Source organism: Caenorhabditis remanei, chromosome IV, assembly GCF_010183535.1.
Source record: "Caenorhabditis remanei strain PX506 chromosome IV, whole genome shotgun sequence".
Classification (NCBI taxonomy): Eukaryota; Metazoa; Nematoda; class Chromadorea; order Rhabditida; family Rhabditidae; genus Caenorhabditis; species Caenorhabditis remanei.
This window is the reverse complement of record NC_071331.1, coordinates 8,702,455-8,728,046: the sequence shown is the minus strand read 5'-3', so window position 1 is coordinate 8,728,046 and position 25,592 is coordinate 8,702,455. Positions and strand designations below refer to the sequence as shown.

The window sequence follows — 25,592 nt, the reverse complement described above, 5'->3', positions numbered from 1 at the left end:
CTTTTCTTTTTTCTAAAATATCAAATTTGACGTCATCTGGAAACGATACCGATTTCAACAGTAAAAAGCGTTGAGAAAGATGTGTCCCGACAGGGTGGTAGAACGTTCAACAAATCAGTGTCATACTACTGGCTCGGTTGTTTCTTCACTGCATTCTCGAAAGCGCCTCGGCCGCGCGTGTTTGGTGTAGCGGTCTACGCAGATGACTCTCACGCGTCGGGTGGTGAGTTCGTTACCGCCAGGTCGGAAATGTTTTTTGGTTTTTTGTTTTGATAAGAACATAGCCAGTATATGAAAGTTGGAAATATTTTGTTATAGCAGAGATTTTGTAGAACAAAAGGAAAAAAAATCTGTCATAATGGATGAATGAGTTCCAACATTGACGGTGTTTAAAAATTTCAATCCTACAAACACCGAGTCAGAAACTTGATAGTAGTTAACAATAAGCCTTTTGTCCAAAGCTTCTTGGGGAAGTCATGCAGCATTGCCACCGATCGTTTAAAAACTCAAAAAGTGTTTTTTTTTAAGAATTAAAAGAATTTTTCGTGAAGCACTTTCAGGTACGAATGAGGAGGATTGAAATCAAAATAGACTGAATAAGGGGGCTTCTTCAACTGTTGAATTTAGAAATATGTAAAATAGTTTTAGTTTCGAAGTATTCTAGAGAAGAGAGGCGGCATCGCCGCCGAACAGTCCGAAATTTAGGAAGGAGAACGTTTTGGATAAATTAAACTAAGAGAAGATTTCCGTGTACATATATGAAAAAATATATTGAAAGGTTTTGGGGGAGGGAGGCGGCATCGCCGCCGATAAGTCAAAAACTTCAAAAGCATATTTTAAACGTATCCTTTGAAGATGTGAATAGGAAATTCTCTTTTGGTAAAAGGCAAAAAAAAACACATTTCCTGTATTTAGTACAATTAATTCTGAGACTTGGATGTCTCCTAGATGAAATAAACGACTAGGAGTATAGAGAATGAAATAACACTACTCAAGAAGAGATGGTGATTTCTGAATAATGAACTTTGTCGTAGCTCGGTTACCTTCAAAAAAGAAACAAATTCTAGAATAAGGATTTTTCTAAACATGGTTTTAGTTTGCCATACTCAGAGGAGAGAGGCGGCATCGCCGCCGATCAGTTAAAAGTTAAAACTTAATATTTAGAGGATCACCTGCCTTTTGATGAGGGGAAATTAGAGTTACCAAGTTCCTGTTCTTCTAAAGTAATTTATCGAAATCTTATCGGGAAAGTAGGGGTGTTTTAATTGTTCTCTCTAGAACGGGTTGCTCAGCTAATAAAAACTACCAACAATTGAAGAAAAATTATAGAACTAGAAGAAAAAGAGAATCCTGATACCCCGATTGTTTGAACCATGTGAGAAGCGCCGCAGGCGCTGTAACACTTAGAAGGGTGATGTTGAGAAGGAGGTTCAGTCGCCGTTAGGCGACGTGAACCGACTGGTTTCATATATTTTGAAAATTTTCACTATGAAGGTGTTGAGCTGGAATTTTCTTCTAAACACAAAAAATGCTTAAAATAGTGTCTACAATAACTTCCCGTTGAGATTTCATACCTAACTACTTTAGGAAAAATTTTCGAAAAATATCGATTTTTTGATTTTCCTAGGTACCCAGGTGACGGACCCGGCCAAAAAGTACCCCAATTTGCTGAGGACACTTGATACTATCTTTGATCAAAATTATAGGCAAATCGGAGATGATCAACTTTTTTCGTGTGCCTACGGGTGATCGAACGAGTCAGAGAGTGCGTCTTAATCAGTTTTTGATAGATGTATCAGTTTCTTGTTCTCAATAGAAGGTTGATAGGCAAAATATGACACCGCATCTGTTTCCGGGTTTCACTTTGCCATCTTATAATACAGGAAATTGGATTTGAAAAATGGAAAAAAATTGGATAAAGAAAACTTTTCAACTGATCATTTCTTTCCCGTTTCAACAAATGCATTTGAATAATTTCCACTTCGAATTCTAATCTGACGCGAAAAAATTTAGGAAAACCTACATCTCACTGAAAATTTACCAGGATGACTCCAGATGTCAAATGTTAGTCAAATTCTAGATATATAAATACTTGTGATGTATTCTACAGTAAATTTCATTGTTCTCTTTTTTTCTCTGAATCTGACTGTTTTCATCAGCGACCTGTTCGAACTCTGATTTTCTCAAGTTCTATACCTATGCTGATTCGAAAAAGGGACACTGTAGTTATTAAAACCTCAATTTAAAAAAATTCCAATCCTGAAATTTGTCCAGTTTCATCCTACAAATTAGAATATCGAACTTCATAAAATATCTGATTTCCTTTTGTTTTCAAAGAAGCATGACAAGAAAAAGAAATTTTGAAGACGTTAGCTATCGATTGACATCCCTATTGATATGGGTTGATGTAAATATATAATAGAAAAATGAACAATTCTAACAGAATCTACTCTTGTTGTTTCCTGAATTTTGAAGAATATTTGTTCTATGAGTAACGCTTCACTGAAGTTTTTCGAATTCGATATCTGTGTATGTTTTCCAATATTACCCCAAATATATAACTGTTTCACAATAGACATTAACGTTGGAGTAATTTTTATTGAATGGTCATCGAAAACATCGCAGCAAATGACAAACAATAAAAACTCAATTTCTGAACTCAAAATGAACATTTTTAGTATTTTTTAAATATTACCTAAATTATCTGCAACTAATCTACTGAAACTTGTTGTCTGAAACAATTTTAACATTTCTTGACAGGAACTTTGAGCAGATTTTACTGTTTCATATGTTTACTATCTTAAAATTTTGAATTCAGTGACAATTTGAGATGGAATGTACGTTTTTTCGCACGTTTCAGAACGTCATGAAGTTTACTTGTAACTAATATGTAGTAATAGTTTTATACATGTCAGTTTATAAAAAAATCCGTTTTTTGATACTATTTTGAAAATTTTTCAGTTTGATAGTTATCCGACTGATTGACGTCTCACTATTTGTCTGATTGTCAGATAATTCAGGTTCCAGCAAGCCAGCACTTTAATATTTGGCTCAACTCCGGGGGTGGCCTTATACTTATGTTACGCTTGAAAGTGCGCTTTTTTCACATTTGGCCACGTCACCGTCCTAGTTTTGGAGGTCATGCCAAAAAAATCTTTTCCTAGGGGTATTTTTGGACGAGGATTTCGATTCCGTTAGCAGTTTTAACCAGAAATGTTTCGTTGAGTCCATAGACTGAATTTCAAGGGTGGCCTTATACTTGTGTTACGCACTGTATGTATGTACCAGTCTTTTTGATTAGAAAAGTACAGTTTCTCCACTATTACCAATTCGGGACACCAATATCTTGCGTAGTTCCATAGTTTCCATCATCTTACATCTTCAGAAATTATTAAATTTATATACATATTTACTGAATTCTTAAAAAAAGTAACTGTATTCAAGAAAATAAAATAACTGACAAATTCTGACAACAATCTGCAGTAATCGGCTTCAAGAAACAGTGATATTTGAAAAAATGTACTGTTTTATATTGGTTTTGAATAGATATTAGAGATTAGTCGTCTCGCGAGAATCAGTTACAGCACTTTGCGAGAATTCCAGCTGAATCCAGCATCGTCTCGTTTCGTTCTGTCTCGTTTTGTCCAGCATAAAGTTCAGCATAGTTCAGCAAAGTTCAGTTCAGCAAAAGTTCAGTTACAGCATATTCCAGCACGTTTCATTTATTTTTCCGTGACCTTGGAAAAAAGTTCAAAATGAAAGAACACTGTACTTGATTCACAATGAAAGATCACGGAAATAACAATTTAGCATAGATTTTTCTATTCTTCTCACGGAAAAATAATTCACGTTCGTCTCGCGAGATTCTCGCAATGTCCAGCATGAAATTATGCGGGAATGAAAAATAAATGAAACGTGCTGGAATATGCTGTAACTGAACTTTTGCTGAACTGAACTTTGCTGAACTATGCTGAACGAGAATATGCTGAACTATATGCTGGACAAAACGAGACAGAACGAAACGAGACGATTGCGAGAATATGCTGGAATCAGCTGGAATCGTCTCGCGATACGACACTCTAATAGATATATAAGTTTATAATTTGATGAACGATGATATTTACCTTAAACTTCTCAAATTCGTAAAACCGATGTTCCTTTTTTCCATATTTCCAATAGAAGTTGGAAAAATTGAAATGTTTCATCACGCCGTCTTCTTCACTAGTAGTTCATTACTGTTCACTACTGCGATCGGATTCATAAACTAAACATCAATAGTGTTCAGAAAAGCATTCAACTCGAACTTACTGTTTCACTCCATCCGTAAATAGTTTACACTTTTCTATTGAGTGATATTACGTGATTCGAAAACACATTAGTTTTTATAGCATTTTGTACTAAAAGCTTATACACAGTAATCACATTAATGCAAAACCAGATACCATCGAAAAATATATTCATGAAACAGAAATTTTATCATCGCGTACAAACGTTTTTTTGTGAATTCTGAGCAACTGTTCATTGGTTACTAGGCTCTGACAAATACCAACCTAAAACTTATGATTTATGCTTTTATTCCTCATGCATTATTAAATTCATTATCGTTGAAAATCAAAATAATTCTTACTTTAGTTTTCCTTAGTAATTCTTAATATATCGTCTTCCTTCGTCCTTCAACCGTCATTTCTTCCAATTTATGCCGTCTTATCACTTTTCCACTCTACTTACATCATACATTTCGTAGACTCCTCCCCTTTTTTTACTTTAACCTCAAAAAATGACTCCAACTAGGAACAAAACTAGGAACAAAAACTAATCGAATCAAACTTTCACACTTGATCGGTTTCTATTTTTCTTTTCTAATTGATTAGTTGAAGGACATCTCGTACGCTTTCATCATTTTTCTTGTGTACGTAATGTTTCCGTTTCCCTAGTAGTCACATAGAAACCAATCCAAGAATATGAGACATCTGAAACGGTTACCAAAGTTCATTAATCTATACGTCACTCAATTTTAGACTGTTTTCAGTTCAGAAATTCGTGACGTCAAGGTTACTATCGAGTAATCTTAAGACAAGAAACTTGCACTTTGTGAAACATATATTGTCTCCACTACCGTTTCATGTTTGTAATATTTTTTGGAGGAATTTGAAATTGACAATATTAGATCGAATACAAGAGGTATCTTAGATGCTTCTAGTAGCTCCAATATCGTGAACATCCGAAAGTGAATGTTGTGAAACAAGAAGTTTTGGAAAATATACAGTATTACTGCTGTTTCATTATTTTGATTTACCGTTCGGTTTTGTGTTTTCAATAATGAAATATGTCGATTTCGGATAAAAAAGATGTAAAAACCGCATCTCAGTATTTGTGTACGTAAATAACAATTTCATGAAAAGGTAAGAATCTCAAAACGTTGGACCATCATGTTCCTCTGATAAACTATATTTGCTAGCTTCTATTTTTGTATTAAAATTGCGGCAACCCTGCTTATATCGTACATTACTTAGACTCCGCCTTTTTTTATTTTAACCTTAAATGGTGACTAGATTTAAGGTACAATCCCTTGCTAGTCGCTCCATGAACTGGACCATTTGATATTATTTTTGGGCTCGTTGTTTCTCATATGTACTGGTTTTTAAGAATGTCAAATCATACAAACTCCTTTAATGAAACCGTACAGTTTTTTTTTCACCAATTCCCAAAAATCCTAATTACCAACTAGAAAACTAAATTATCGACTTTCACATATGATCGGTTTCTATTTTTCTTGTCTAATTGATTAGTTGAAGGAACGTCATAGAGTTCTCGTAATACTTTCACCATTTTTTTTGTACACAAATTTTACGTCATTAGTAGTCACTTAGAAACCTATTCCAAAATATGAGATCTGAAACGGTTACCAAAGTTCATTACTCAATATTTTCATTACTCGAGATGTCACTTGTGCCAGAGCTATGCGGAATTCCTTCTTCCTTCTTCCGACTTCCTTTTTTGAAAATTTCACTTCCGCACAGCTCTGACTTGTACTATCGAGGAATCTTAAGACAAGAAAATTGTATTTTATGAAACAAGTATGTTGTTTCCACTACTGTTTCATGTTTGTAATATTTTTTAGAAGAATTTGAAATTGACAATATTAGAACGCATACATGGATCATGAGAACATGAGTTATTTCGTTTTCTTCTTTAAAAATACGTTTTGCATTTTTTTAACCATGGGAACAACAAAGTAGCTCCAATTCCGTGAACATGCAAAGTGAATGTTGTGAAACAGGAGGCTCTCGAAAATCATAGCGACAAGGTTCACAAGGGAATTAGACATAAACGTACTAAAAATCTACTAGCTGTTTCACAAAGTGCAGATTTTGAAATCGTTGGATTGTCTTGCAATGCCAGCTCCTATGTATTTGCCTTTTGTTTAATTTTCTGTTTTCACCAATTGTTATAGTTTGAAGGTTTTTTAACCGTTTAGTGTTCTGAATGTCTCCCCAAAAGCCTAATTTGAAAGAAACGAATCTAATTGTACTTTCACACATGAACGGCTTCTATTGTTGTTTTTTTTCTATTTGATTAATTGGCGGAACGCAATGGAATTCTCGTATTCCATTTCTCGTACAAGATTTCAACATGTTTCACCTATTTTTGATATATCGGTAGTCGCTTTGAAACTCTACATAGACGAAATTAGAACAATTTTTCGTAAAAAATGATGTCCACAATCGAGTAATCAATCATAAGACAAGAGACATGCCCACTCTGAAACTGGAATATATTCTTCTTTACAGTTTCACATTTGTAATATTTTAATGAGACTTTGATTCTTCTTACTATAGTTAGTTATTGCTCCAACTTTGATACGTCTCTGAATATAACATTTTTAATTCTTCAAATATCCGAAAAATAATGCTGTGAGGTAGTAAGATTTTAAAAATCAAGGCAGCAAGTTTCACAAAGAAAAGTTTAGAAATGGGATGAATATGTTCTGTTTCACTGCGTGTACATTTTTCCAACTTTTTGCAAAACACCTGCTAAATTCATGCTTCCGGAATAACGCTATCCAATTTTTGCCGACGCTTTTGCTATCAGTTTTTCAGTCAAAGGAATTTATACATAAATTTGACACGAAACATTAAAATAAAGCTAAAGCTAGTAAAATTATAGTAATTTGTTTCTCAACAACAGTTTTTGATCCTGTTACAACATTAACACTAATATTGGTACGTACGTTTCACAAATTTCTTTCGTTTCATCTTTCGTTTGTGATAGTAAAAACTGATTTTGGGGTCGAGCATGTTTCACATTTTTTGTTTGCTAGTTTAAATAATAACTACATCAAATGTAGGTGTGGCATCCGAGAATAACTGTGTGCTGAAACAGTTATTTACTTACAGTTTCTCGGTTATAGTTTATTAACACTGGATATGAGAATGGAGAACTTGTTTGAATGGAATCAAGTCATCAACCGAAATTCCCCGGTGTTCAATACTCGAACTTCTTTCAGTTCTAGCTGTTTCTAAAAATGTTCAGTTTTAATAATCGTTTATATAATTCCAATTATTATTAGTTTATTAGTAGACCATTTCGATCAAAAATTTTCGAATCAGTTTTTAGAAAATTTCAAACCTCTGCTTCTGCTTCCACTAATTTATTACTGTTTCACCGAATTCAAGTTTATCGATCTGATCGCGATAGTTTCTTTACGAAATTCCGGTTCTTTCTACTTTTCTGCTGCTTCAACATTTTTGTATAACCCCCTTGTTCTTCTGGAAATACTTGGGCGAAGATTCGACTAAAAAAGTAATTTCCAGCTTTACTGACATTTTAAAATACTGTCTTCAAGAAAGACCCGATTCTGCAATTTTTAATAGTGAATAATTTTTCAAACAGGTGTTGGCAAGAAATTCTGATATTCACAGTCTAAGATTTTTGATATCAGCCGACATTTCATATCCCATTGTTGCGAACTGTATACTGAAATAAGTTAAAAAATTCTTGATGAGATAAAATAGTACATTAATATTGAAATATTCCAAGCAATCTGCAGATTGGTTTGAACGGTCCAAAGACTCATTACCTAATTTTTGAATGTATTCGCTGTAAACGTCATGCTGAAAAGTTTCTGATTCACTCAATTAAATTTTATTGATTTACACTATCGAGAAATTTGTAAAGAAATTACTTCGGCTTATGAATTACTGTTTCAGTGCTTTTTGAAAATGTTGTTAATACATATTGTGCTGGTGATTCCACAACATTTTTGTCTACATTTTTGGAATTTTTTCGAAAAAATTCATGTTTTATTAGCAGAGCAATTTCGTTACAACTTCGCCCCACCGCAAACGAGAGTATCGGAGAGAGAGACGCAGAGTTTGTTTCTGGCGCGAAACAGATTTTCACCATTTTTGATCTATTTTCACATGTTTTAATTCAAAATTTGCCATTTTCCAAGAGAAAATTATGAAAAAATAGATCAAAAATGGTGAAAATCTGTTTCGCGCTAGAAAAAAAACTCTGCGTCTCCCCCCGATACTCTCTTTGCGGTGGGGCGCATTTGTAAGAAGGCGTGGGCTGCTAATACGTTCTCATAATTTTCTTAGTTAGTTTTTTTTTCTAAAATTAATTTTGATCGCTCGTACGTTTTACTTTTCTCGTCTAGCTCACGTGAAGAAACATAGTTTTTACCAGCAGCTATTTCTTTTTACAAATTGATCTTAATATTTCACTTTTCTGTTTCTATAGTATATTGTTTTCACATCCGTTTCATATTTGTAATATTCTTTGGAAAATTTGAAACTGAAAATAACTGGTTTCAGTTAGATGACGAGAACATGAGTTATCTTGTTTTTTCTTCAAAACTACGTTTTGCATTATTTTTGTTGATTCTATTATACGAAGTAGCTCCAATTCCTTGAACATACGAAAGTGAATGCTGTGAAACAGGAGGCTCTGGAAAATGTTTCAAAATGTGCAGATTTTTAAAATCGGCTTGCAATACCTAATTCTAGGTCTTTCCCTGAATCATTTCGTCTAATTTTCTGTTTTCATTAATTTTTATAGTTTTGAAATTTGTTGAAAGTTTAGTGCACCAAAGTCTATCTTTCCCAAAAAGCCTAATTAGAATGAAACTAATCAAGTTGAATTTTCACGAATTAGTTCCTCTTGACTGAACATTTTTTTAAAACTAAATCTAAATTTCTGTTTTATGTTTCAATCATTCTCTTAGCTTTTTTAGGGCTCGCAATACTCCCAAGGTCAAGTTTTTATTGCTTCACTTTTTTCGTCTAGTTAATGTAAGCAACCATATAATAGTTTTACCAGCAGATATTTTCTGTTACAAATTGATCATAATATTTCAATCCTCTATTTCGACGTTATTCCGCTTGTTGTCAGCATACTTGTCGAAAATCGGGCCGGCTAGGCTCGGCCCGTGCGCCCGGCCCGGCCCGACCCAATTTGAAGTTTTATTCGAAAACTTTTTTTTTCAAAAAATTTCCAAAAAAAAAACATCAAAATTTCCAAAAAAAAAACCATCAAAATTTCCAAAAAAACATCAAATTTTCAAAAATGTTTCCAAAAATGTTTCAAAACGGGCCGACTTTTTTCCTGATTCTGACCCGGCCCGGCCCGGCCCGTGACAAGTATGGTTGTCAGTGAATCGCGATTTTCAAACACTCTTTCTGCTCGTTTCTGGTAGTTAATATGATCCGCGTTGTGCTTGGTGAATAATTTTACGATGCATCATGGAAATTTAAAAATTTGCCGAGTTTGTGAATCCAACAAATGATTTCACCGTCAGAGAAATTAAGTGATACTTGAAATGTTAAGATTTTTTAATGATGGTCACTCAACATTTATTGCTGTTTCAAATTTCATGTATTCGGAAACTCCTTTGTCTTTTCGTCGGTACTTTGATTAGTAGAACAACAATTAATTCCATGATACATATAGATAAACTACACAGTATTTGTGCTCTTTCATTATTTTGATTTACTGTTAATGTTTTGTATAATCGCAATAACGCTATCACATCTGTCGATTTCGAGTTAGAAACACTAATAGTACAGTAATTGTGTACGCAAATAACAATTCCATGAAAAGGTAAAAATTCAAAACGTTGGCCCAACATGCTACTCAGATTTTTCATAAATTATGTCAAAAGTGTTTTCACGAAACTTACATTTCTCGGTTTTTTATTTCAAAACTGTTTGCTGTTCCAAGTTTAATGTTAAGTTCGTTTGATAAATTTTGAAATGTTAAGCATTCGAAATTAAAATTTTTGATTTGGCCATTTCAGTTCCGTTCTCAAATGTTATTAGAGTTAAGTCATCGGAGAAACCGTCAAATTTATTTTTAAAATTATGCCTGCGCTACTCTTCTTGTAGGACCATAATTTCATATAAATTGGTTTTAAGAATCTGAACGACTTGGGTGCTTGTACAACTGACAAATAATTAACTGGGCAATTTAATCACTCCGAAACTGTATTCGCTAGTTTCAACTTTTTTTGTATCGAAAAAATTCACGGTTTCTTGAAACTTTTTTTAGACAATGCAAGTATGATAGTTGTTATTACAAGATTCAGGTCAATATTAAAAGCTGCGAATCTGAGAATTTATAGAATTTAACTATCAACATTTTTAGATTTAGAAACAGCTAACGCCAAAAAATGACTCACTTCCATTTCATTCCATTTAATTCCAAATCAATCTGTAATTCCAACTTCCTCATTCTCCTATTCCCTATAATTTTCTTTTTCTCTACTCCCCCCTTTCTCTCTCTTCTCCCCTAATTCCTCTATTTCCTAATAGCCATCAATTTATCACCCACTCAGTCATCCGAACCGCCCGACTTAGAAGAAGAAAGAGAGAAATGGTCAGTTCCTTTTTCCTCCTGTAGTTGTTTCTTCTCCCACTTTGGTCTCTTATTTCTCGTCAGTCTTTGGTTTTGTTATCTCTTATAACGTTTGAATCCACAAAGTGGTTTTTTTCAGAGTTTATTTTCAAATGGGGTCATTTGTCCTGATTCATCTTCTTCTGGTTTTAGTAGCAGTTAATGATGCGATTCATATTGATACGTAAGTTGTTTTTGATGAGTTGGAAATAAAAGTCTGGGGTTAAGAAAAATTAGAAAGTTGAAAATTGTTTCAGTTTCGTCTAGGCATTATCGTCTTCTAGGCATTATCGTCGTTTTGACAGTTCTAACCAATTTCTTTCTAATTATAAATCAGAAAGCACTGTGTGTTCTTCTTGCGATTGCATAATCAAACATGGATCGCAATGAATGAACTAAACAACTAGTTGAAATAGCAAATCACTGTTGCAGTTACTCTAATTTTTGTAGTTTATCGGGGAATTATTTCGAAAAAAAAAATAACCAAATACAGTCTCCGAAACAAGAACAATTGTTAGGGAGTCTACATAGCTTTCCAGGATTAAAACTAGATTGTAATAGTCTATACATGATCTAGCTGAATTAGGACGTCTCTTAATAGAAAAACATCAGGATTATGGCGTTTTGCATAGAGTAATCAGGAAATACTGAAACAGTAGAAATTTCATTTTTTGTTGTATAGATGAATCCTCTGACGAATCGGAACGACAATGTTGTTTGCTGAAACTTTCTATTAGGATTGTACTTTACAACTCAATTAACTACCAGAAAACACAGCAACAACAACACAAAAATATTCGTGTTTCACTTACTAAATGAAACACAATATATTTATCTAAAAATGATTTTGCCATTCTTAAAAAAAATTTTATAGCACCGGCTGTGGCACGATAAAGATGTGTATGTTCCGCCCGAGAGGATGTAACCCCAATTTAGACTGTACAATCGGAGTAACAGTCCAAGTAATCGGACAAAATCAGATGAAAGTTCAGATGGTCGCAGCCGTATGTATCCATTTTTGACCTTGACTTGTTTATTTGTGTTTTCTTTTTTGCAGACTATCATTCCACCTGTTCAACAACAATACGTCGCTGTTGCATTCTCTCATGATAAGGCAATGGTGAGTCTTTTGAATTAGTAGTTGAGCAACAAGTATGGTCAAATCAGTTAAAATGTTTGAACTTTTGAACTATTTCTAATTTCAGGGAAACGATTCAGTCAGCGAGTGTGTTATCAGCAACATGGGTGAATTCGTTGGATACGAACCGGAAGTTTATGTTTCTTATAATAAAGGTAACTTTTTAATGGTAGTAGGTTTTACTGTATTTACAAACTGATATGATACTAATGAACCAGTAACAATTATTTCCAGGAAAATCAAACGACCGCGTGTTCCTGAACGACGATGAACACGACACACTATTCAGTGATTTGGCTGGAGAAGTGGTTGACACAAGACTCGTTTGCGAGTTCACTCAACAGATAATGCCACAAATTGATAATAAGAATGGACTCATTTGGAATCTGAATACCCCATTTTATGTGATGGCAGCGACTGGATCCGCTCAACCTGATGGTAAGAGAAGTAGATATTCTTCAATAATATCTCACAATCAGGGGCTTGATTGGCTTCATTGCGGCACGGTTTTGTCGCGCCTTTCTTTGAATTCACTGGCTGAAATTTTTCAGAAAAATGGTTTTTATTTACATATTTTATGTTCAATTTCGGAAAAAAAAGTAAACCAAAGATATTCTATTGATAACATGAGCATTAGTATGTTAATGTGAAATATGTTTCAATAATGTGATAAATAGAGTTGTTGAAACTGGGGATTAGTTATTGATCCAATCAATCTTTTAAAAAGTCGAAAGAATGCAAAACTTTAAATTTCAGAGGTAAATGCACATGAATTGAACCGAGATTCCCACTCATTCCCAATCACTTCCGAGGAGACATTCAATCCAATCACTTTTGGAAATAACGTGAGTTGCTTAATACGTTTACTGGAAGAGCAACTAGGATTAAAGTGGGAAACAAATTCAAAAATTGACCAAAACAGTAAATTTTTAGTTTTTTTGCATCTGCGGTCCACAGAAACTGAAAAATGCAACAGACAGGTGAATATGGGACTATCCTTTAAAATTTTTTACGGCAGAATAAAAAATTTTTGCAAATTATGAACTTTTAAAATTTTGGAGGAGCGCATTTTCTATAATCTTGAAGCGCGAAATTTCAAAAACCGTTCTCGAGTACTTGGACAGATTTTATAACGTTAAGGTTTAATGAAAATTGATGAACAGGAAGACCCGCTGAAATTGCTTGAGGAAGCTCAGAATTAGGGAAAAAACTTAAAACGACAACTGCTCCAATTTATAAATTTTGGTAAAGAAAACTTGCTGTAATCTTGAAACACAAATATATTAAAAACGATATTAAAACGTTGAAAATGCATATTTCCAGTTCGACCACCCCAACGGATTCACTCCCAAAATCAATACGAATCGAATCGAAAAACGTCCGATGCGTCCAACAGAAGCACCAAAAGCGTCTGCTTCTCTGATACCTCTCATCTCATTTGTTCTCTCACTCATTATGATTTTCTAGAATTCTCTATTCGGTGATTTTATTTTCAGTTTTACGGGTTCCACATGAAAAATTGTGTTTTATATTGATACAAATGCATAGAAAAAGGAAATAATGGCAACTGAATTAGGGAAATTGTGGCATTTTGAGCAAAGGTAATTAAATAAGTAATTAAATCACAATTAAATATTGGAGACTTGCTCTTGTTCTTGATTCTCCACTTGTCCATCCATTTCATTATTATTATTCTCCTCCACTGTCACCCGATTTATGACAGCGATGCGCTTTTTCTACTCTGAAAATATCGGAAGTGGTTGGATTCATTGGAAGAATTAGTATTGGATTAAATGGAAATAGAGTTGCCCAGTATCTGGAATCCGGATTTTGAAAATTTTTATTCCGGTTCTGTATTCCGGAAATCGAAAAATGTCATTCCGTACAACCACGCTAGAATCGACAAACGTACTAACTTATAAAATAAGATCTTGAAAACATGGGACGAGTGAAACACATAAAGTTTGAAATGTCGTCAAGCAGTAGAAAAAAGTAAGACAGCTCTAAAAGGCGTAGGTTATATATTTCCAACATAGAATTAGGATTTTGTAGTATACTAATTGTTTTTACAGGCTTGAAATTGAGAAGTGTCACTGTTATATTTTGAATCAATCTATATATTTTTTCTTACTGAAACAGGCTAGTACTGTTTTGGCCAGAAATTAGGACAGTTACAAAAAATAAAATCATCGAACACTTTCTGTCATACTAACTGTTTCATGTTCTTGTCAAAGTGATGACGAATATCTGAAACACTGATTATGTCTTTGGTCCAACAAAACATTTAAAAATTCGAATTCTGCTGAACGCTTCACTGAACTGAGATATAAGCATTTTAAGTCACCAGCTGCAAGTAGATCTTTTCCGACCTGAAAAATAAAATTGTTTACTGTTTCAATAAGTTTTTAAAATTATGTTTCAAGAATATTAGACAGTGTTTAGAAGTTTTTTCGGAAAAGATTAATCAACTTTATAATAAAAATCTGGTTCCGAATAGTTTCTTGAATTGAGTCAAATTGTACTACCAATTCTTTCATGGATTCTAATAATGTCTCAAAAGAAATCGGTCCCCTGCCCTCCTTTGAAGTCAAAAGTAATACAATAGCATGGACCACCTGGCGGTTTGTGTGGTGTCAAACATTAGTCATTTGTATATATTGAATGCAATATAAACATTGTTAGTCACCCTCTCAGGTATTTTTGGGCAAGGGTTGGGCAACGAAACGACCGATTGGGCCATGTGGCCCGTGAATAGGGCACAGTGCCCACAAAAAGGGCCACATGGCCCAGTGGGCGCAAGTTGGGCACAGGTTGGGCCACAGGTTGAGAGATAGGAAATACTTGGTGGATGTGGGCACAGGTTGGGCGCTTGGTGAGGATGGATGGGCACAGGATGGGCACGGAGTGGGCACAAGTTGAGAAATGGCGCTCTACTGCACACTCTGATTTTTCGCCACGATTTTTCTTATTTATTTCGTTTCTTTTTCATTTTTATCGTCCTCTTATCTAATGCTACTAATTTCGCACAGAAAATGAAACAAATCTAAACTCGACTTAACAGGTAAGACAGTATTTTTTATTATTCTTTGTTTATTTCTGGTGAAATTTCAGATGAACAAAAAATTATTTCAACAACACGAGAATCATCACCAACTACGCTCTCCAGCTGCTCATTTTCTTCTATCTTTAATTTTTTTTCATTTACTCTGAATTTTTTGTTGTAATTTGTATATTTGTAGTTTTCACGAAAAATTATTTCCTTGTCCTGTATCCCTATGTTCCATCTTCTAGTTTGACCAATTTCAGCTTATATGTATTATCCTATTACTTTCCATAATTATTGAAATAATTGTTTTGTGTTTGAATTTGACAAATAAATAGTAGAATAGTTTAGAAATGTGTAATCTTGTTAATTATTGTGGTTAATGGGAAGGAGCAAAGGGAGCTGAATGCTGCGCGTTGAACCGAATTTCGGCACTTTGCCCACGAAATGGGCCATGTGGCCCAGAATATGGGCATGATGGCCCGCGCAGGGTGGGCCATACTACCCATTTGGTGGGCCACGTGGCCCATTTCGTGGGCAAAGTGGCCCAAAAATACCTGAGCTCTATTGAAGAAGGTGTGACCAGGAAATTATTGGATGAGTCCCTTGGATGGCTGTATTGATATTTTGAATTAAAATTGAATTATTTTTATTACGGTTTCATTGTCGGCATAATTTTTTGGGATTATTCAGTTTTAATCGGTTTCTGCACAAATATTTTTTCGAAAACTTGCATCATTACTGAAAAAAACGAGAAGATAAGATTTCAACTTCTTAAGGATTTTGGTGGATTCCTACGAAACCACGTCACACGGATAACCAGAAGTTTTGTGAATCAGTTACTGTTTCGTTAAAGCTTGAAAAATGTAAGTTTTCAAACTTTTCAATTAACGTTGATCTACAAAACGATGTCTCGAGAATGGTTTTACTGTCGATTTCAAGAAAAATTTACGCTGTAAATCGACATGAATGGAAAACCACCCCTTTCCTGAACAATTTGTTATTGAGTAAAGACTAGTGTACAAATTTTCCCGATAGACTATTGGTGTTAAATTAATTATGCAAAACTTTACAGTGATACTGAAACTGAAAACTTAAAGTTCTTTCTGTTTGCAATATTGGATTTAAAGAATGTCTCAAAAGAATTTTGATTTTTTGATGTCCTGATTTGAGTATAAAAATAATTGAGAAACAAGACTGAAAAACGCAGGAGTCAGCTTTGCAAATTAGTCTGATAGTATTTTTCCTTTTACTGCAACAGTAAAATTTTCCTTTTTTCACTTTGTCCTGATTCCATTTTTCTGGCTATAGTAGCAGCGTTCGTATTGATACGTAAGTCATTTTTCTGATGATTTGTAAATGAAATTCTGGTTTGAAAAAAAAAAGACAAATTGAAAAATCAAAAAAAAAAGATTTCAGTTTCGTCTATGCATCGTTGCAATATAATCTCTTATTGCCAATTCTTTCTTTTTTCTCATTATAAATCAGATATTATTGCCTCACAAGAGTTTACGATAGCAGAATCAAATATGACTCACAATGAGTGAACTAAACAACTAGTTGAAATAACAAATCACTGTTCCAGTTACTTTATTTTAAGTGGTTTTTCTTAAGGAATTATTACGTGACCATAAGAATCCTCAGTCACTATTAGACAAACAATTCCCACTACGAATTAGTTGAATACCAAGATAAATAACCAAATACAGTCTCCGAAACAGGAACAGTTGTTAGGGAGTCTATATAGCTTGTCAAGACTGAAACTAGATTGTAATAGTCTGGACAACATCTACCTAAATTCAAGAGTTAGGACAGAGTGCATATCAGCATTTCCGTGTTTTGCATACACTAATCAGGAAATACTGAAATAGTAGTAATTTTATATTTTGTTGTTATAGAATCCCTTGATGAATTCAAATGTGGTTTGTCAAACCTTTCTATTAAGATTTTACTCAATAATCACCGGAAAATACTCAAAAAACTACCAGAAAACACTGCGACAATAAAATATCTTTTCAATTTCATGAAACTGTGAAATGTTTTCTCATAGGTTACCGTCGCAGCATTTGTTTCAAGGATTAATAAAGCTCATTCAAAAGTTTGTGCTTGGCAGGTTTGTATTCGCTTATCAAAAATTTGTGCAAATTTCTAGGAAGTCTAGCAGGTAGAGAACGCCGACGCTCTTGAGTGAAAGTCTTAAATTAGAGTGTCGCCTCGCGAGACGAAACTCGCAAAACTCCCGATTTCCCGGTTTCGGCTCGACTCGGTTCGTCCCGGTTTGTCTCGCACTCTGTCTCGGTTCGGTTCGGTTTGTCTCGCATTCGGTTCGTCTCGATTCGCAAATTATTCAGAAAGTTCATTTCCCGCAAATTACTCGCAAAGTTCGCAAGACAAAGCGAACTATTCGCATGTCACGCGTTGATCTATTCTACCGTTGATTTTCTGAAAATAAAAATTTGGTAATTAAAATCGTGAACTTTTCCAAAATAATAAAATTAACATTTTAGAAAAAAAAAATGGAAATGAGATTAGAAAAAGTTCACGATTTTAATTACCAAATTTTTATTTTCAGAAAATCAACGGTAGAAATGATCAACGTGTGACATGCGAACAGTTCGCTTTGTCTTCCGAACTTTGCGAGCAGGGTGCTCCACCGGCGGTAAAATCGAAGAAAAACCGGTTTTTTTCAACCGGTAAAAATCGTTTCCTCAACCGATTAAATTCAACCGGTTTTTCAAAAACAAAAACCGGTTTGAAACCGAACAAAAATCGAAAAAAATCGATTTTCTTCAATTGTGTTTTGAAAAAAACCGTTCGGTTTCGGTTTTCATCGGTTTAGAAACCGATTAAAAAACCGATTATTCTTCGATTTTTACCGATTTTTGCCGATTTTCATCGGTTTTTTCTGAAAGTTCAAATTCTACGGCAGTTTGTCACGTTTCAATAACTTCACACGTTTTTTCTATTTTTATAGAAAATTTGAACAAAAATGAGAAATTATCAATTTTAACGTAAAATCTAAATTGAGAACAGTGCAAAATATGATAGAAACGTGACAAACTACTGTAGAACTTGAACTTTCAGAGAAAACCGATGAAAATCGGTAAAAATCGGTAAAAATCGAAGAATAATCGGTTTTTTAATCGGTTTCTAAACCGATGAAAACCGAAACCGAACGGTTTTTTTTCAAAACAAAATCGATTTCTTCCGATTTTTCCCCGGAGAGAAATCGATTTATTTTTCTAAAAACCGACGAATATTTTAACCGATTTTCTTACCAAAAACCGATTTTAATCGGTTTTGAAGTATCAGTGGAGCACCCTGTTTGCGAGTAATTTGCGAGAAATGAACTTTCCGAATAATTTGCGAATCGAGAAGAACTGAATGCGAGACAAACCGAACCGAACCGAGACTGAGTGCGAGACGAACCGGGACGAACCGAGACCGAATTCTCGCGGGGACTCGCATGAACTCTCGCTACTCGCGGGACAGGGTGCCTTGCAAGGCGACACTCTAGTCGCAGCCGTATGTATCCATTTTTTTGGCCTTGACTTGATTATTTGTGTTTTCTTTTTTGCAGACTATCATTCCACCTGTTCAACAACAATACGTCGCTGTTGCATTCTCTCATGATAAGGCAATGGTGAGTCTTTTGAATTAGTAGTTTCGACTGAATTAGCCTCGTCAAATCAGTTCAAAGGTCTGAACTTTTGAACTATTTCTGATTTCAGGGGAACGATTCAGTCAGCGAGTGTGTTATCAGCGACATTGGTGAATTCGTTGGATACGAACCGGAAGTTTATGTTTCATTTAATAAAGGTAAATCTTTAATGATAGTAGGTTTTACTGGATTGACAAACAGATATGATATTCATGAACCAGTAACATTTTTCCAGGAAAATCAAACGACCGCGTGTTCCTGAACGACGATGAACACGACACACAATTCAGTGATTTGGCTGGAGAAGTGGTTGACACAAGACTCGTTTGCGAGTTCACTCAACAGATAATGCCACAAATTGATAATAAGAATGGACTCATTTGGAATCTGAATACCCCATTTTATGTGATGGCAGCGACTGGGTCCGCTCAACCTGATGGTAAGATACAATACACTCTCCATGTTTAAAAATGATGTGTTTCAATTTTGTGATAAGTGTTGTTATTGAAACTGGGGATTAGTTCCAGTTCGCTACAAATTGGAAAAGAGTTGAAAGAATGCAATTCTTTATTTTTCAGAAGTGAATGCCCATGAACTGAACCGAGATTCCCACTCATTTCCAATCACTTCCGAGGAGACATTCAATCCAATCACTTTTGGAAATAATGTGAGTTGTTTTATACAAATAGACTATCAAGAATAAAAGTGAGAAACATTTTCAAAAACCGATCAAAACAGTAAAAAGTTATTCGTTTTGGATCTGCACTCCACCGAAACTGAAAAGATGCAAAAACAGCGGTGATGGGAGAGGCTGTAAAAAGTCTTAGGATAGCACAAAAGAAACACGCGCCTGAAATCAAGAACTTATGAGTTTCGGAAGAGCGCATTTGCTATTATTTCGAAACGCGAAATTCCGAAAACCGTTCCTAAGTACTTGGGCAGATTGTATAAGTTGAGATCCAGTGAAAATTGATTAAAAGAAATACCCATTGAAATTGCTTAAGGAAAGTTACAATTAGAGAAAAACTAAACTGATCCACCTCCAATTTCTAAAACTTTGGTAGTGCGAACTTGCTATAATTTTGAAACACAGAATTATCGTCTCAAAATATCAACCAACTAAGTCAATCCATATTTTCAGTTCGACCACCCCAACGGATTCACCCTCAAAATCAACACGAATCGAATCGAAAAACGTCCGATGCGTCCAACAGAAGCACCAAAAGCGTCTGCTTCTCTGATACCTCTCATCTCATTTGTTCTCTCACTCATTATGATTTTCTAGAATTCTCTATTCGGTGATTTTATTTTCAGTTTTACGGGTTCCACATGAAAAATTGTGTTTTATATTGATACAAATGCATAGAAAAAAGAAAAATGGCAACTGAATTAGGGAAATTGTGACATTTTGAGCAAAGTTAATTAAATTAGTAATTAAATCACAATTAAATATCGGAGACTTGCACTTGTTCTTGATTCCCCACTTCCATCCATTTCATTATTATTGTTCTCCTCCACTGTCAGACTACTGACTTATAAAAGTTCTTGAAAATATGGGACGAGTGAAACACACAAAGTTTGAAAGGATGTCAAGCAGCAGAAAAAATAAGGTAGCTTCGGAAGGAACAAACATAACATTTCGATTTTGTAGAACACCAATCTTTTATTCAGGCTTGAAACTGAGAAGTATCACTATTATATTTTGAATCAATCTATATATTTTTTCTTACTGAAACAGGCTAGTACTGTTTTGGCCAGAAATTAGGACAGTTACAAAAAATAAAATAATCGAACACTTTCTGTCATACTAACTGTTTCATGTTCTTGTCAAAGTGATGACGAATATCTGAAACACTGATTACGGGTTTAATCTACAAAACATAAAAATTTCAATTTGAAATTCTCTCTTGAAAGCGCATAGACAGAAAAATGATTCCTTTTTCCATTAGAAGAAACTGAAGAATACTTTTCTCATTGTGTTGTACATAGACTGAAAATACTTTAAATTCTGTTCCACTGACCAGTTGAAAACTTTTCTATCTTGGAGCTGCGATTCAACAGGAGTAGACATTACCAGGTTTGAAATTCAATCAACATGAGAAATCGCAAAATTTCTCAAAAAAAAATTCCGGAAGCTCAAGAATCATATAACTCAAGAATCATATACCTAACTAGGGAGTGTTCCAGACGTAACTCGGCCTTTCAAATTGGCTCATATCCTATAAGGTACTTCTGAACACGCTGATTCCGAATATGTAATCCAATTTTGCTGAACGCTTCACTAAACTGAGATATAAGCATTTTAAGCCATTTCCAGGGCAAAAGTTGCATTTTTTAAGTGACTCGAAATCAATTTTAGACCTAATTTTTACAATTTATTCTGTGTAATACGTTTGAAAAAGATTTAAAAAGCACATTTACAATGTTTTCTAATAAAGTACAAGTTGATTAAAGTTAGTAAGTTGCGGTTTCTCGACTACAGCTGACACTGTAACAGAAATAACGTAGTTACAAGAAATAACCTGACTCACACAACCCTAAATACTGAAACATGATGTCCAACCTAATTCAAGGAGCGAATTTCCAAATAAATTACACATTTTCCTACTAACAGGTCGAATCAACCAACCTCAACGCCTGCTTGCAATCGACGCATCTGAAACAGTTGACGTGATACAGTAATCCGAAACACTGGAATTGCTCTGCCCGATACACGTTTTTAGTGCACAATGAGCATTTGTCGGGTGGTGGAAGACAGAATCTCTGAAATAAGGAGTTGGTTGGGAATTAGTTGGAAAACACACACACACGTCAGTTAGGGTTAGGGATTCGTGGTTAGCAAAAGAGAGAAAATCAGAAAGTTAGGAGAAGAGGTGTTAGAGGAATATTTAGTGGATTCATTCTAAAAATTGATTCAAAAAATAAAAAAGGAAGAGAAGTTAGTTTCCTGGCACAGCAAATTTTGTATTTCTTCTTACTCCAGTTTTGTGAAAACAAAAATTTATTCGCAAATTGGACAGACACAGAAAAAAAGAGAAATTAAATACGGGTAGGTGAAAAAAAGAGACTGTTTCGTTAATGCCAGAAAAATTTGAGATTTCCAGAATTTTAATTAACGTTGATCTAAACTAACAATGCCTCGAAAATGAAGTTAATATCAGTGTAGGCAATATTTTACGCTGTAAATTAATTTTTATTTTATTTTATTTACGTCCGCAAGGGTACGTGATAGAAAAAAAAATGTTTGAGTTCGATTTAGCCGTGTCCCGATTTCCTGTATCCATAGCACAATTTCAACTTTTTCTTTTTCTTATTTCTTGGAACGAACGTTTTTCCGAGGGAGATTGGAGATGAAATAGCATACTTGTAGGTCTTAGACTCGATCCCCAGTATGTCCAAAGTTACGATTTCTCTACGAAAGATCATAACGAAGATTCGGAAAGCTATCCATGTTCGGCGTCTGATTTTCATCACCTTCTTCCTCTGCTCTTTCCGTCGTTTCTTGAGTTTTTTCAGTTTCCGCTTTCTTCGAAGTTGGGCGTGAACTTGCTTTTCAGTCCATTCCTGCTTCTGCTCACTTACATTCTTTTTGATTTGCTCTCTTTTCTTTGCCACTCTCCACCTTTCATGTCTGAGAACTTCTTTACAATGCTCCGCGTTCTCCCGAAACACCTTCTCCAACCCTTGCACGATTTCTTCGCAAAAGTCGTTGATCCACGTGTCCCGACTCCCGTCTACCACTAGCATGTCGATTGCCCGATTGATTCCTTACGTCTTCCTAACAAATGTTAGACCGACCTCCCATGAATGAAAAAAAACGGGGAATGATAAATCGACAAGAAATGTAACCCACACTATCTTGAACAGTTTGAAATTAAGTTAAGGTCATGTCAACTATTGGTGTTAAATTAATTATGCCAAAATTCACAGTGATACTGAAACTGGAAACTTTTATTCATTCTTCTGTTTTCAATATTGGATACCAGTCGGTTGGCGCAAGCCTACGGCTGCTGAACCTCCTTCCCTACACCACCTTTCTCAGTTTTCCGACAAAATCCCTTATTCATAAATCACCATCACAACTTGAGTAGTGCTCTTTTATTCATTGTACTCCTAGTTAGCTTCTAGCTGTAACAGCGCCTGCGGCGATTCTTTATTCGTTGAGACACCCGAGGTCTCAGAATTAATTGTACTAAACACAGGACATGACTTTTTGGCTTGAGACTGTAAAACCTCTACCGAAACCATTTATTTGAGTTTGTTCTACTATTTTTTTCTCTCATCAGATTGAACATTTTTTTACTGAAGCTTAGTCAGATTCCCTACTTTGGACAAAATCGGATGAAAGTTCAGATGGTCGGAGCCGTATGTATCCATTTTTTGACCTTGACTTGTTTGTTTGTGTTTTCTTTTTTGCAGACTATCATTCCACCTGTTCAACAACAATACGTCGCTGTTGCATTCTCTCATGATAAGGCAATGGTGAGTCTTTTGAATTACTGGTTTCAACTGAACCATCGGTCGAATCAATTAAAAATTTTGAAGTTTTGAACTATTTCTAATTTCAGGGAAACGATTCAGTCAGCGAGTGTGTTATCAGCAACATGGGTGAATTCGTTGGATACGAACCGGAAGTTTATGTTTCTTATAATAAAGGTCAGAACGGCACTACCATTAAATTTAACAGGATTTACAAACTGATATGATATTAATGCAACAGTAACAATTATTTCCAGGAAAATCAAACGACCGCGTGTTCCTGAACGACGATGAACACGACACACTATTCAGTGATTTGGCTGGAGAATTGGTTGACACAAGACTCGTTTGCGAGTTCACTCAACAGATAATGCCACAAATTGATGATAAGAATGGGCTCATTTGGAATCTGAATACCCCATTTTATGTGATGGCAGCGACTGGATCCGCTCAGCCTGATGGTAAGATACATCTGCGACATAAAAACGGAGTCTGTTTCAATTTTGTGATAAATAGGGTTTTTGAAACAGTGAACTAATGCTGAGCAATTATTTCAATGTAAAACTGATTTCAGAAGTGAATGCCCATGAATTGAACCGAGATTCCCACTCATTCCCAATCACTTCCGAGGAGACATTCAATCCAATCACTTTTGGAAATAGTGTGAGTTGTTTGATACATGTAGCGTGAGATTAACAAGAATAAAAATCGTAAGCAAATTTATCAACTGGGTGAAGCAGTAAAAATTATTAGTTTTTGCACCTACGCTCCACCAAATCTGAAAAAAATGCAACAGACAGGGGAATATGGGACTATCCTTTAAAATTTTTTACGGTAGAATGAAAAAAACATTTGCAAATTATGAACTTTTAAAACTTCGGAAGAGCGCATTTGCCATAATTTTGGAACGCGAAATTACAAACACCGTTCCTGAGTCCTTGGACCGATTGCATAACTTAATGTCCAATAAAAATTGATTAAAAGAAAGACCCGCTAAAATTCCTTGACGAAGCTTGAAATGAGGAAAAAAAACCAGCAGCCACACCGTCTCCAATATTTAAAATTTTGGTAAAGCGAACTTATTATAATATTGAAACAATCCATATTTCCAGTTCGACCACTCCAACGGATTCACCCCCAAAATCAACACGAATCGAATCGAAAAACGTCCGATGCGTCCAACAGAAGCACCAAAAGCGTCTGCTTCTCTCATACCTCTCATTTCATTTGTTCTCTCACTTATTATGATTTTCTAGAATTCTCTATTCGGTGATTTTATTTTCAGTTTTACGGGTTCCACATGAAAAATTGTGTTTCATATTGATAAAAATGCATAGAAAGGGGGAAAAATGGCAACTGAATTAGGGAAATTGTGACATTTTGAGCAAAGGTAATTAAATTAGTAATTAAATCACAATTAAATATCGGAGACTTGCTCTTGTTCTTGATTCTCCACTTGTCCATCCATTTCATTATTATTATTCTCCTCCACTGACATCATTTTCCTATTTTGATTCTCCTCCATCAGTTTGAAGTGAACACGACAGTAGAGATCACCCGATTTTTGACAGCGATGCGCTTTTTCCACTCTGAAATTATCAGAAGTAATTGGAGTCATTGTAGGTATTTGTAGTTAGTTTCTACTGATATTCAAAAAAAGTGATAAAATAAATGGAAAAATTGAAACACTCAAAATTTGAAAGGACGTCAACAAGCAGTAGAAAAAAGTAAGTCAGCTTCAAAAGGTGTAGACTATGCAGTTCCTACATAGAATTTCCATTTTGTAGTATTATGAAGAATAATACTGTATACTGTAGATTTATAGGTATACTATATTTTCAAAGGATCGAAATGAAGAAATATCACAGTCATATTTTGAATCAACCTATTTATTTTTTCAAACTGAAACAGTCTACATTTCTATTCTACTAACTGTTTCATTTTATTGTCATTTATTGTCACTAAATATCGAGAATATTCACAGTACATTTCTTTCTTGAAAACGCCCAGACAGAAAAATGGTTACTTTTTCCATCAGAAGAGATTAGAAATGTGCCGTACATGGACTGAAAATAACATAAACTCTGTTCCACTGGCAAGTTGAACACTTTTCGATCTTAGAGCTGCAATGCTTGTGGCAAAAAGTATCCAATATGGTTGAATCGAAATGAAAAAATTGCAAAGTTTCATAAAACTAAAATTTGTGAAGCTCCTGTAACCCATAAATTCTATAAACTGTTTGTCAACTACAGCTGACACTGCAAAAAAATTATGTGCGAAAAATTACCTGTCCGGTAAATTTTTTTTCAAATTTTGCAGAATCTAAATGAAAAACGCAAAATTTCTCAAAAACAAATTCCGAAAGCCTCCTATGT

General features: G+C 34.7%; 3 protein-coding genes across 3 annotated transcripts; all 3 read left to right on the top strand.

Annotated features, from left to right (window-relative positions):
* Positions 1–11,792: 11,792 nt before the first annotated feature.
* Positions 11,793–13,501, top strand: GCK72_012969 (uncharacterized protein; the record flags this gene model as incomplete). Its single annotated transcript, XM_053729541.1, has 6 exons — positions 11,793–11,900; positions 11,954–12,016; positions 12,102–12,189; positions 12,269–12,472; positions 12,791–12,879; positions 13,358–13,501. 6 exons carry the CDS (start codon positions 11,793–11,795, stop codon positions 13,499–13,501), a joined length of 696 nt encoding a protein of 231 aa, XP_053584313.1.
* Positions 13,502–18,461: 4,960 nt separating this feature from the next.
* On the top strand, positions 18,462–20,023 carry GCK72_012968 (uncharacterized protein; the record flags this gene model as incomplete). The annotated part of the gene is made up of 6 exons (XM_053729540.1): positions 18,462–18,602; positions 18,658–18,720; positions 18,809–18,896; positions 18,974–19,177; positions 19,317–19,405; positions 19,880–20,023. The coding sequence occupies 6 exons, from the start codon at positions 18,462–18,464 to the stop codon at positions 20,021–20,023; spliced, it is 729 nt and encodes a 242-aa protein (XP_053584312.1).
* A 3,068-nt stretch (positions 20,024–23,091) lies between these two features.
* On the top strand, positions 23,092–24,473 carry GCK72_012967 (uncharacterized protein; the record flags this gene model as incomplete). Its single annotated transcript, XM_053729539.1, has 6 exons — positions 23,092–23,103; positions 23,158–23,220; positions 23,307–23,394; positions 23,475–23,678; positions 23,792–23,880; positions 24,330–24,473. 6 exons carry the CDS (start codon positions 23,092–23,094, stop codon positions 24,471–24,473), a joined length of 600 nt encoding a protein of 199 aa, XP_053584311.1.
* Positions 24,474–25,592: the final 1,119 nt, after the last annotated feature.